The sequence below is a fragment of the Thalassophryne amazonica genome, chromosome 3 (assembly GCF_902500255.1).
Source record: "Thalassophryne amazonica chromosome 3, fThaAma1.1, whole genome shotgun sequence".
NCBI lineage: Eukaryota > Metazoa > Chordata > Actinopteri > Batrachoidiformes > Batrachoididae > Thalassophryne > Thalassophryne amazonica.
In genome coordinates, this window is record NC_047105.1 from 24977210 (window position 1) to 24989349 (window position 12140).

A 12140-nucleotide genomic window follows, 5' to 3' on the forward strand; every position below is an offset into this window, starting at 1 on the left:
GCAGTAGTTATGAATGGTGCTGACACATCGCAAACAAAACACAAATGAACCTGCTCTGTTTTAAGGGGCCTGTCTCCTATTAGTAAATTTCAATGCCTGATTGTCGAACGTTTTAGGGGATTGGACTCAATATCAGGGCCTTAAATTGAGTGTAATCTGTTGTAGAACATTGGAGCAATCAGGACAGTTTTAAAAAGGTGTATAATTGTGACACTTGTGTAAAAGTGGACACATGGGTATAATATGGAGTAATCAGGACCTACAGCTCTCTGAGCACACGCCTCTTTCTGATCCTCGTCCGCAACACAAAAGCCATGAAAATGTTCTTCAACACAAGATATTTTTGAGAATTTAACAGAAATTGTAGCAGCTTGTAAAAGTGTAGGGAAAATGCATTGAGATGAATAATAATAGCAGATAGATTATTAAACAGTAGGTCATACTGTGATTAAATATACACTTTGACTATGAGGGAATCCAGCCCAATTCATCAATTTTGAAATTGGGGCCAAAAATCTGGAATGGGAGACAGACTTTATGTGCGGGTGTGTGACATTACCGTCTTGTTGCGTATTCGGATGATGTCAGACACCGATCCAGCGCCACAATATTCCATGACGATCCACAGGTCACTGTTTTTGAAGTAGCTGCCGTAGTATCGCACTACATGTGGACTGCACACAAAGAGATTCTCAGTTTGTTTAGGGTTCAATTTTTCCTCAGTCAATCTCTGAATTTCAACCTGCAAAGTTGTTTTTTTGTTGAGTGATACATTTTCAAACTGCAAAGTTGTTTTTCTGTTGATTGATGTATAGATCATTCTCAGCTTCCATAGCATGAAAGATCCTTCACACAGAGTGTTTGACATTAAAATGAACCACATCACAATACGTTTACGAATATAAAATTGTGACATAATCAATGACGAATTTTCACAGGAGAAGTAACAACTACTAAACTTTACTCATTACTGTAAAGTAGATCTGACTGATGAAAAAGAGCTGCACACGTGGTACCATGGTAACAAGGAGCAGGTTTTCTGTGTCACTCATAAATCATATCAGTTGGGATGGGCAAAATAAACAACAGGCTTGAAGAAAAGTGTCAACTACAAGATGAAGCTCTTGGCATATTTTTATGCACATTTATAGAGACAGGAAATAAAACACACACATACACGATTTACAACCTCAAAACGAAAAATTCTTACAATTTGTGATTCTTACATTTACTTTGACTTATTTTATTGCAGACAGCATGAACCCAAGATGTTTCATATTTTGTGAGGTAAACTTCATTTAATTTTGTTAACATACCTCCATTTCAGACCTCTAACATATGGGACGGGCAATTTAGGGTTAGTAATGAGGTTAAAACAAAATTAAATGATGTCATTTCAAGAACAGTCAATCATCAATAGCGCATATAACCACATAGGCAAGGGACATTCACAAATGCCACTTAAAACTTTACTGTGTAAAAATCCCTTTTAACCTTGTCTAGAAGAGCTGCAACTTGTTTGGGCTTGAGGCATCTGTGATGGGCCATCACACAGTGGAAATGTGTACTGAATTCAGAAGAATCAGTATTCCAGACCTTCTTTTTTTCTGGAAGAAATGGACTCTGTGTTTTTCGGACCAAGATGGAAACGACCATCTAGACTGTTTTCAGCAACAAGTGCAAAAGCCAAGGTCTGTCATACAACCCCAATTCCACCGAAGTTGGGATGTTGTGTGAAATGAATATAAAACAGAATACAATGATTTGCAAATCCTCTTCAACCTATATTCAATTGAATACACCACAAAGACAAGATATTTAATGTTCACACTGATAAACTTTGTTTTTGTGAAAATATTTGCTCATTTTGAAATAGATGTTTTTCTGTCAAAATCGAGGACTTCAAAATAACTTGCAATGTTGTGTTGTCAGAAAGAATGGCAACATTACAAAGTGTTAAATGCCTTATCATACCAACATTCCTGGGAATGTGATGAATGCATATTAACAAATGAAATAACGTGACCACACAAAACATGAAATATCTTGGGTTCATACTAGCTGCAATGAAACAGAAGTCAAAGTAAATGTCAGAATCATTGCTGGGGTTTTTCTTTTTTGTGCATTTTCCATATGGGCACACTTTTGTTTTGGGGCTGTAAATGCACTTTGTGAAACATTGTTACAGTATGTGAAAAAAAAATTTTATTCCTTGATTTAGCAAAGAAGTTATGCTACTGCTAAAGCAAACATGTCAGAGAAATTTTGCCCCTTCTGCCACCTTAATTTTGCCCACAACAAAATTTAAAGTGGTTAGCAACTGTGACACAACTCAGCTCATGTTTACTGTTATACATCCAAAAGTTATGTCGCACCTGCTGCACTGCTGCATAATGGAAATTTCCTTGATGATCTCCTGAAGGTCAGACTCCACAGGAACCTGTTTGATGGCGACAATCTCTCCTGTCTCTTTATAATGAGCTTTAAACACACAGCCATAGGACCTACAGATACATGGAGAGGTTTGATTTTGGGAAGCACAGCCTGTGAAAGAGGGTGTGATCAGACAACCTCATAACACAATCACATACAGTCTTAAATATCATAATTCTCAATTACATTCGTTCTCATATTTTTTAAACCACCAACACATAAAAACACTGAGCATAATTAAGTCAGCTGTTCAATCACCTAACAACAAAAAGGCGCCACACCCAAGCTGAAAAGTCCCCAAGCCTGAATGAATACAGGTAAAGAGTGCAGAATTAGAGGGCTTCTTAAAGAAAAATTAACAGGTCTGTGTGAGCCAGAATTCTTGCTGGTTGGTAGGGGATCAAATGCTTATTTGCAGCAGTAACATACAAATAAATTAGAGAAAAAAAAAAAAAAATCATACATTGTGATTTCCGGATTTTTTTTTTTTTTTTTTTTTTAGATTATGTCTCTCACAGTGGACATGCACCTAAGATGAAAATTTCAGACCCCTCTATGATTTCTAAGTGGGAGAACTTGCAAAATCGCAGAGTGTTCAAATACTTATTTTCCTCACTGTGTATATATATATATATATATATATATATATATATATATATATATATATATATATATATATATATATATATATACTTGATTCCAGGCACATGCTTATTTGTTTCTGTAAGTCACTACATGTCATCTCATTTCCACAGACTGTGTCACTCTAGTTTCATGCTCTGTGCAGGAGGTGGGGCCAGACCCTCACAGCAGGTGGTGTGGCCACACCCTTCAGTCAGTCTGCAGTCTGTGTTTGAGGCAAGAAGAGGAAACGACGAGCCAGGCAGTTAAAGCAAGTGAATGTTTTAATCCAATCAGAAACTTTGGGACCATAAATGGAATTGGTTAATTTACCTTTTTCTTCCAAAACCATGAACCTCAAGGTGAAAGTGTACTGATATATGTTTCTGTTGAATTTCTGTCCCGGATGAGATCAGCGCTCATTCAAGTTAAACTGACAATGATTTCAAATCTGTACAGAATGAGGTTTTATGAGATGCTGTCATATGCACAAAAGTAAAGCAAAGTTAAAATGGACAAAATATTGAAGGGAGGCTGGCACCACACATCATGCAACATAAAAACAAACAAAAAATAAAACACTTAACATGCTGCAAATTCATCCCAAAGCGAATGACAAGAGATGCAATCAATTCATAACCGTTTAATGAAAAAATAGTTTACATTTATACTGTCTCACAGTACTAAAGTGTATGATTAAAGCTCCTGTACCAGACCTTGACGTCTAAACACAAATACGAACCGAACTGTGACTTTTGTGCACCATGACACCCCTAATATATAAATGCTAACTTGAAACTTTTTTCTAATCCAAAAGTTAGCCTGGTGTGACAGTTGCTTCACCAGGTCTTCTCATAGTTAATTAATTCACCCATCCAGACTTAGCAAGCCTTGATTCACTCTGACAGTCCTGACAAGCTGTCTGATGAACTCCACCAGACCACTGGAACAGCCTTAAAATCATCCGTCACTCACTTATTCAAGTGCAACATTTCTCAAAAAAAGTGACCTGTAAGCGACCTGCAGTGGTCCATGAGCATACTGGTGAAATAATCACATTTTAAAATAATATTGTGGTCCTCAAAAAATTTAAAAATAACTCCAAAATATAACATGGTAGCATAAGTGAGTGAGTGAGTAAACAAAGCTGTGTGTAAATTTGGCAATATTCAGTTGTAATCTGTAATGCAGACCTGCTATTTTTTGGATATTTGGGGAGTTAAGTGGTCTGAGGGATTTTTTTTCTCTTTTTTTTGGATTATTATTAAGTGGTCCTTGGTCTGAATAAATTTAACACTTTTCTAGTGCTATAAATGACAACAGCATTATCAATCACAAAGAAAAAAAAATGCAAGGTGTCAATCAGCTGTCGGAACAGGAACAACGTTGAGAAACAGGATATGAAGCAACGTTTGTAATCACAGGCACAAGAAGAAAAACTGAAAGAGACAAACGCAGACAGACGCTAGTAGAGAACAAACAGACAGAAAGAGGAAGGAGCACATAAATGGAGAGTTGCATAAATTTGTCGTGGCTTTTTTATTGGTTTTTTTTTTCCTTTTTTTTTTATATAGTAAATGAGTGAAGGACTCACCCTTCACCCAGCTTCTCCAGGACATCAAAGACTTCCTCTGGCTGCTTGGTGAGGCTGTCCTCACTCAACTTCTTCAGCTGCCTGCAGTCACACAACCACAGAAAGGAAAAAATAAATAAAGGAGGTGAAACATGTTACACATTTCTGACATTCATCATCACCTTCACATATCTGAGTTTGAGACCAAAAAACCCTCCCTGCTCTGAAAAAAAAAAGTGATTCATATCACATATTTACACAAACACACTGTGTTCAGCCGCCACCTCGTAAGAGTTTCATTCTCTGAATACCAACATGACACATTTATCTCTGAGGAGTTTTCTTGTAGATAAATAAAGATGTGCTGACCTGCACAATAAAAGCAACCATGTGAAATATCTATGTCTTTTTAAATGCTGATGTTCATTTCTTCTCCCTTTCTCCAGGAAAGTGAACACTGTCATTAAAAAAACTACTCCAGACGTGACAAGTCAACAAACAACAATATCTGGATCAGAATAGATTAAAACCAAGATTCAAGTTATTTTTGGATGAAAGACATCTGTAAAAACAACAGGAATTATTCAATAAATGGGACTTTAAAAGATAATATGCACAACAGAGACAGCAAGACAGATAGAGAGAGACAGAGAGCAGTTCTTTGTTGCATTGCAATGGCGATGACACCTTAGCACCACACCAGTCTCCACCCTTAGTTAGAAGTCATTTTGCAGTATCTGGAAACACACAAACAAACCCATCTGCTGGATGAACTTGTCCATGTTTTGATGGTAGGAGAAACCTGGAGTGGACTCGACTATTTCTATACTACCTTTCTATCTACGAGATGTGTTTGGGGTGAAAGACATTTGGGTTTCAGCGTATTGCTCAAAGATATGTCAACAGGTGCAACAGCATCTATCTGCAACTTGGTGGAATATACAGTTGGGTCAGTCCATATGAAATCAACAAGCAGTTCCCAGGTCTTGATATATTTTCAAATAACAGGGCTAAAATGCAAAATATTAGGTACTTTTGGCGGGTGGATGCCGATTTTCTTGTCACCTTTGTTGAGTCATATCTCTAAAAGTCTAACAGATCATGCCTTGATTTTTTTTTTCCAGGGCTTTTTCACCTGTACCTATTTTCTGTTTTACACATAATACATGTTTCCTTGGTTATATAACTTTCAATTTATAGATTTTCAAAGAACAGTGTTTTTTTAAACCAAAAATCTATTTTCTGATTCTTGTGTGGAACACACATAGCCTCCGTTGAAATAAAAGAACGTGGTTTTGAAAGTATCTTAAAATTACATATTTTAATGCAGAAATAGGTATCCTGAATGATTTGAAATACAGAGAAAATTTGTTCTCAAAATGGGTCAGATCCCCAAAATGCCCCTTTTTGAGGTGCCTTTACAGTTCAGGTTGGAAAGGGTAAATTTGGATTTTATTACAGCCCGATGGCATCTACCTATGGGCCAAAAATCATTTTCAATAATAAGAATAAAAAAACAAGCAATAATAATAATAATAACATGAAAATTGAGGAAATCTGGGAGTATAAACTTGGGAGATTTTTTTTTTCTTTCAAAACAGGTTTGTTTCATATGGAATGACCCACGTCAGATGGACGGAGATGGACAAAGATGAGGTTTTGCAGGAACAAGATGTTCACCTGCTTCACCTCAGGGAGTACTGCTGCATGCTGCTCCTATAAATGATCTGCTGCACAATTTCACACTTTGTGCACACAGATCCACTGCACTTAAGAGTAGTGTATATGTACTTGCACCATGCGCTTTTGACCATGCACTGCAGATTATTAAGATATGACCCTCTGACAAGTTACCACATAAGAAAGATCGAGGACACCTAAGCACCAAGAGAAAGGCGATAAAAATGACTGAAATGCCCACTCATACATCCTTTGAGGAAACATGGATGAGTGAGCTTTGATAATAACAGTGTGTTTTACCGGCAGCCTCCTGATAAGAGGACAGATCAGGAACTCTTCAGTTCCTACTGTCGTACTGGTCAGACTAAATTTATAAACACAATCAGCATCAAGAACTCACCTCACCACATTAATGAGACATCATGAGACCATGAAAAATGATTACACAGAAGAAAACACTGAGGTTGGCAGATGATATATTTTTGCCTCACTCCATCTATCCAGGACCAATGGTTTCTAACATTTGCGTTTAAAATTGGGTCCACAACTACAATTTACACCATTGTGATCAGTTGTTTTTGCTTCCAACACCCAATTTTCAACATCTTCCATCTCTTGACAGTGAATCAGTCCAAACTAGTAAATTTAAAACTTTTGACACCACTTTTTACACAATTAACAGCAATAACAGTCAAATGATATGCAAAGAGAATTTCCAGATTTTGTAAATGACCAAAGTGGAAAATCAGAACGTGTCAGACTCAGTGTTGAATGACATATCCTGATCAAAAATGACTCCAAGATTTCTCACAGTATTACTAGAGGTCAGGGTAATGCCATCCAGAGTAAGGATCTGGTTAGACACCATGTTTCTAAGATTTGTGGGGCCAAGTACAATAACTTCAGTTATTGTGACATGTTTAGCCGCATGTTCTCCTTGAATTGCTGGCTGTCTGAGTGGTGTCCAAAAAAATGAGGTGGGCTTCACAGATAATTGGCAAAGCTTCTGGGGAAAACCTGGTCTTGTTAGGAGAGACGGCATCCATCCCACTTTGGATGGAGCAGCTCTCATTTCTAGAAATCTGGCCAATTTTCTTAAATCCTCCAAACCGTGACTATCCAGGGTTGGGACCAGGAAGCAGAGTTGTAGTCTTACACACCTCTCTGCATCTTCTCTCCCCCTGCCATCCCCTCATTACCCCATCCCCGTAGAGACGGTGCCTGCTCCCAGACCACCAATAACCAGCAAAAATCTAAGCATAAAAATTAAAAAAGAAAAAATAATATAGCACCTTCAACTGCACCACAGACTAAAACAGTTAAATGTGGTCTATTAAACATTAGGTCTCTCTCTTCTAAGTCCCTGTTAGTAAATGATATAATAATTGATCAACATATTGATTTATTCTGCCTTACAGAAACCTGGTTACAGCAGGATGAATATGTTAGTTTAAATGAGTCAACACCCCGAGTCACACTAACTGCCAGAACGCTCGTAGCACGGGCCGAGGTGGAGGATTAGCAGCAATCTTCCATTCCGCTTATTAATTAATCAAAAACCCAGACAGAGCTTTAATTCATTTGAAAGCTTGACTCTTAGTCTTGTCCATCCAAATTGGAAGTCCCAAAAACCAGTTTTATTTGTTGTTATCTATCGTCCTCCTGGTCGTTACTGTGAGTTTCTCTGTGAATTTTCAGACCTTTTGTCTGACTTAGTGCTTAGCTCAGATAAGATAATTATAGTGGGCGATTTTAACATCCACACAGATGCTGAGAATGACAGCCTCAACACTGCATTTAATCTATTATTAGACTCAATTGGCTTTGCTCAAAATGTAAATCAGTCCACCCACCACTTTAATCATATCTTAGATCTTGTTCTGACTTATGGTATGGAATTGAAGACTTAACAGTATTCCCTGAAAACTCCCTTCTGTCTGATCATTTCTTAATAACATTTACATTTACTCTGATGGACTACCCAGCAGTGGGGAATAAGTTTCATTACACTAGAAGTCTTTCAGAAAGCGCTGTAACTAGGTTTAAGGATATGATTCCTTCTTTATGTTCTCTAATGCCATATACCAACACAGTGCAGAGTAGCTACCTAAACTCTGTAAGTGAGATAGAGTATCTCGTCAACAGTTTTACATCCTCATTGAAGACACCTTTGGATGCTGTAGCTCCTCTGAAAAAGAGAGCTTTAAATCAGAAGTGCCTGACTCCGTGGTATAACTCACAAACTCGTAGCTTAAAGCAGATAACCCGTAAGTTGGAGAGGAAATGGCGTCTCACTAATTTAGAAGATCTTCACTTAGCCTGGAAAAAGAGTCTGTTGCTCTATAAAAAAAGCCCTCCGTAAAGCTAGGACATCTTACTACTCATCACTAATTGAAGAAAATAAGAACAACCCCAGGTTTCTTTTCAGCACTGTAGCCAGGCTGACAAAGAGTCAGAGCTCTATTGAGCCGAGTATTCCTTTAACTTTAACTAGTAATGACTTCATGACTTTCTTTGCTAATAAAATTTTAACTATTAGAGAAACAATTACTCATAACCATCCCAAAGACGTATCGTTATCTTTGGCTGCTTTCAGTGATGACGGTATTTGGTTACACTCTTTCTCTCAGATTGTTCTGTCTGAGTTATTTTCATTAGTTACTTCATCCAAACCATCAACATGTCTATTAGACCCCATTCCTACCAGGCTGCTCAAGGAAGCCCTACCATTATTTAATGCTTCGATCTTAAATATGATCAATCTATCTTTATTAGTTGGCTATGTACCACAGGCTTTTAAGGTGGCAGTAATTAAACCATTACTTAAAAAGCCATCACTTGACCCAGCTATCGTAGCTAATTATAGGCCAATCTCCAACCTTCCTTTTCTCTCAAAAATTCTTGAAAGGGTAGTTGTAAAACAGCTAACTGATCATCTGCAGAGGAATGGTCTATTTGAAGAGTTTCAGTCAGGTTTTAGAATTCATCATAGTACAGAAACAGCATTAGTGAAGGTTACAAATGATCTTCTTATGGCCTCAGACAGTGGACTCATCTCTGAGCTTGTTCTGTTAGACCTCAGTGCTGCTTCTGATACTGCTGACCATAAAATTTTATTACAGAGATTGGAGCATGCCATAGGTATTAAAGGCACTGCGCTGCGGTGGTTTGAATCATATTTACCTAATAGATTACAATTTGTTCATGTAAATGGGGAATCTTCTTCACAGACTAAGGTTAATTATGGAGTTCCACAAGGTTCTGTGCTAGGACCAATTTTATTCACTTTCTACATGCTTCCCTTAGGCACTATTATTAGACGGCATTGCTTAAATTTTCATTGTTACGCAGATGATACCCAGCTTTATCTATCCATGAAGCCAGAGGACACACACCAATTAGCTAAACTGCAGGATTGTCTTACAGACATAAAGACATGGATGACCTCTAATTTCCTGCTTTTAAACTCAGATAAAACTGAAGTTATTGTACTTGGCCCCACAAATCTTAGAAACATGGTGTCTAACCAGATCCTTACTCTGGATGGCATTACCCTGACCTCTAGTAATACTGTGAGAAATCTTGGAGTCATTTTTGATCAGGATATGTCATTCAATGCGCATATTAAACAAATATGTAGGACTGCTTTTTTGCATTTACGCAATATCTCTAAAATTAGAAAGGTCTTGTCTCAGAGTGATGCTGAAAAACTAATTCATGCATTTATTTCCTCTAGGCTGGACTATTGTAATTCATTATTATCAGGTTGTCCTAAAAGTTCCCTGAAAAGCCTTCAGTTAATTCAAAATGCTGCAGCTAGAGTACTAACGGGGACTAGGAGAGAGGCATATCTCACCCATATTGGCCTCTCTTCATTGGCTTCCTGTTAATTCTAGAATAGAATTAAAATTCTACTCTTACTTATAAGGTTTTGAATAATCAGGTCCCATCTTATCTTAGGGACCTCATAGTACCATATCACCCCAATAGAGCGCTTCGCTCTCAGACTGCAGGCTTACTTGTAGTTCCTAGGGTTTGTAAGAGTAGAATGGGAGGCAGAGCCTTCAGCTTTCAGGTTCCTCTCCTGTGGAACCAGCTCCCAATTCGGATCAGGGAGACAGACACCCTCTCTACTTTTAAGATTAGGCTTAAAACTTTCCTTTTTGCTAAAGCTTATAGTTAGGGCTGGATCAGGTGACCCTGAACCATCCCTTAGTTATGCTGCTATAGACTTAGACTGCTGGGGGGTTCCCATGATGCACTGAGTGTTCCCATGATGCACTGAGTGTTTCTTTCTCTTTCTGCTCTGTATGCACCACTCTGCATTTAATCATTAGTGATTGATCTCTGCTCCCCTCCACAGCATGTCTTTTTCCTGGTTCTCTCCCTCAGCCCCAACCAGTCCCAGCAGAAGACTGCCCCTCCCTGAGCCTGGGTCTGCTGGAGGTTTCTTCCTGTTAAAAGGGAGTTTTTCCTTCCCACTGTCGCCAAGTGCTTGCTCACAGGGGGTCGTTTTGACCGTTGGGGTTTTTACGTAATTATTGTATGGCCTTGCCTTACAATATAAAGCGCCTTGGGGCAACTGTTTGTTGTTATTTGGCGCTATATAAATAAAACTGATTGATTTTTATCTGAGTTTAAAAGCAGGAAATTAGAGGTCATCCATGTCTTTATGTCTGTAAGACAATCATGCAGTTTCCTCTGGCTTCATGGATAGATAAAGCTGGGTATCATCTGCGTAACAATGAAAATTTAAGCAATGCCGTCTAATAATATAGCCATAGACATTTGTACAACTGTACAACAAAGAGGGATAAAGAAGTTGACTGGAACTGTGGTGAATCATTTTTTAACGTGAATTGAGTAAGGAACTGACCACGTTACAGCCCACAAAACTTCAAAGTGCATTTAGGATGGAGAAATGGTAAATGACCCAAATTCAGGCTGACTGAAATATTGTCAAAACCTGGGAACACAGAAAGCTGATGCTCTGAGCAGACAACATGTGAATCCAACATCTACAAAGTTTAGGTATATTAAGTGGAGTTTTGATGGTAACACGGTTTTGGCAGATTTTATCTTGACGTTCACCGGCTGACTTCACAAGACAAACTCAACAAATCCATGAAGATGCGACATTAGAATAACGTTACCTGCGGGGGTGATTCCTCATTTGGACTTTGCCGTCCATATTTATCCTTTTCGGTCCAACTTGTCTTTTTCGGCCGGTTGGTGACAAACTTTTCCTCAACACTTTAATGAGCCTGTAAGCTAACAGCTAGCCTGCTTAGACTTTACCGTTGTTTTTGAGTTAGCCTTCTCATTTTGTAAAAACATATTGACACGCGGTGGACAGAGACTCCTAGCTGCCGTGTCCCCTCCAATGGATTCATTCATTTTCCGGCTCTTGCATCACACCAAACAACTTTATTTCCAGACTTGTTCAAGAAACCGAGACTCGCTCAGCAAACCAGGAAGAACGGCCAAGAGGGCGTGGTCAACATACATTGCAGAGCAGGCCACCTGCAGCAGGGGGCGCGAACATACAGAATATTCTCTTCTGCATTTCGTCACCAAACATTGAAGCTCACTTAAGTTGTTCATTGAGATAATCAAGATCTCAAATGATTTTAATATCAAAACTGATCAATAACCACTATTCAGTTCATTAATGTGATTTACTGCTTGTGTTATGAGTTTATAATTCATTAATGTGGGATCAATAAAGCAAAACATCTTAAGCAGAAATTCACATTTTTAAGATTATCCAACGGTTTTCAGTCATTAGGTTACAAAGAAGTTGTTCTTAGGTCCCACAGAGAATTTTTGCTCC

General features: G+C 38.2%; 1 protein-coding gene across 1 annotated transcript in view; it reads right to left on the minus strand.

The window, feature by feature from the left end:
• LOC117506437 (serine/threonine-protein kinase 4-like) overlaps positions 1–11776 on the minus strand; it is a 54473-nt gene extending 42697 nt beyond the window's left edge. The window contains exons 1-4 of the mRNA XM_034165940.1: positions 11461–11776; positions 4649–4729; positions 2376–2504; positions 560–674 (exon numbers count right to left, since the gene is read on the minus strand). Coding sequence (XP_034021831.1) covers positions 560–674; positions 2376–2504; positions 4649–4729; positions 11461–11498 — 363 coding nt within the window. The 5' untranslated portion in view covers positions 11499–11776. The remainder of the gene's footprint in view (positions 1–559; positions 675–2375; positions 2505–4648; positions 4730–11460) is intronic.
• Positions 11777–12140: the final 364 nt, after the last annotated feature.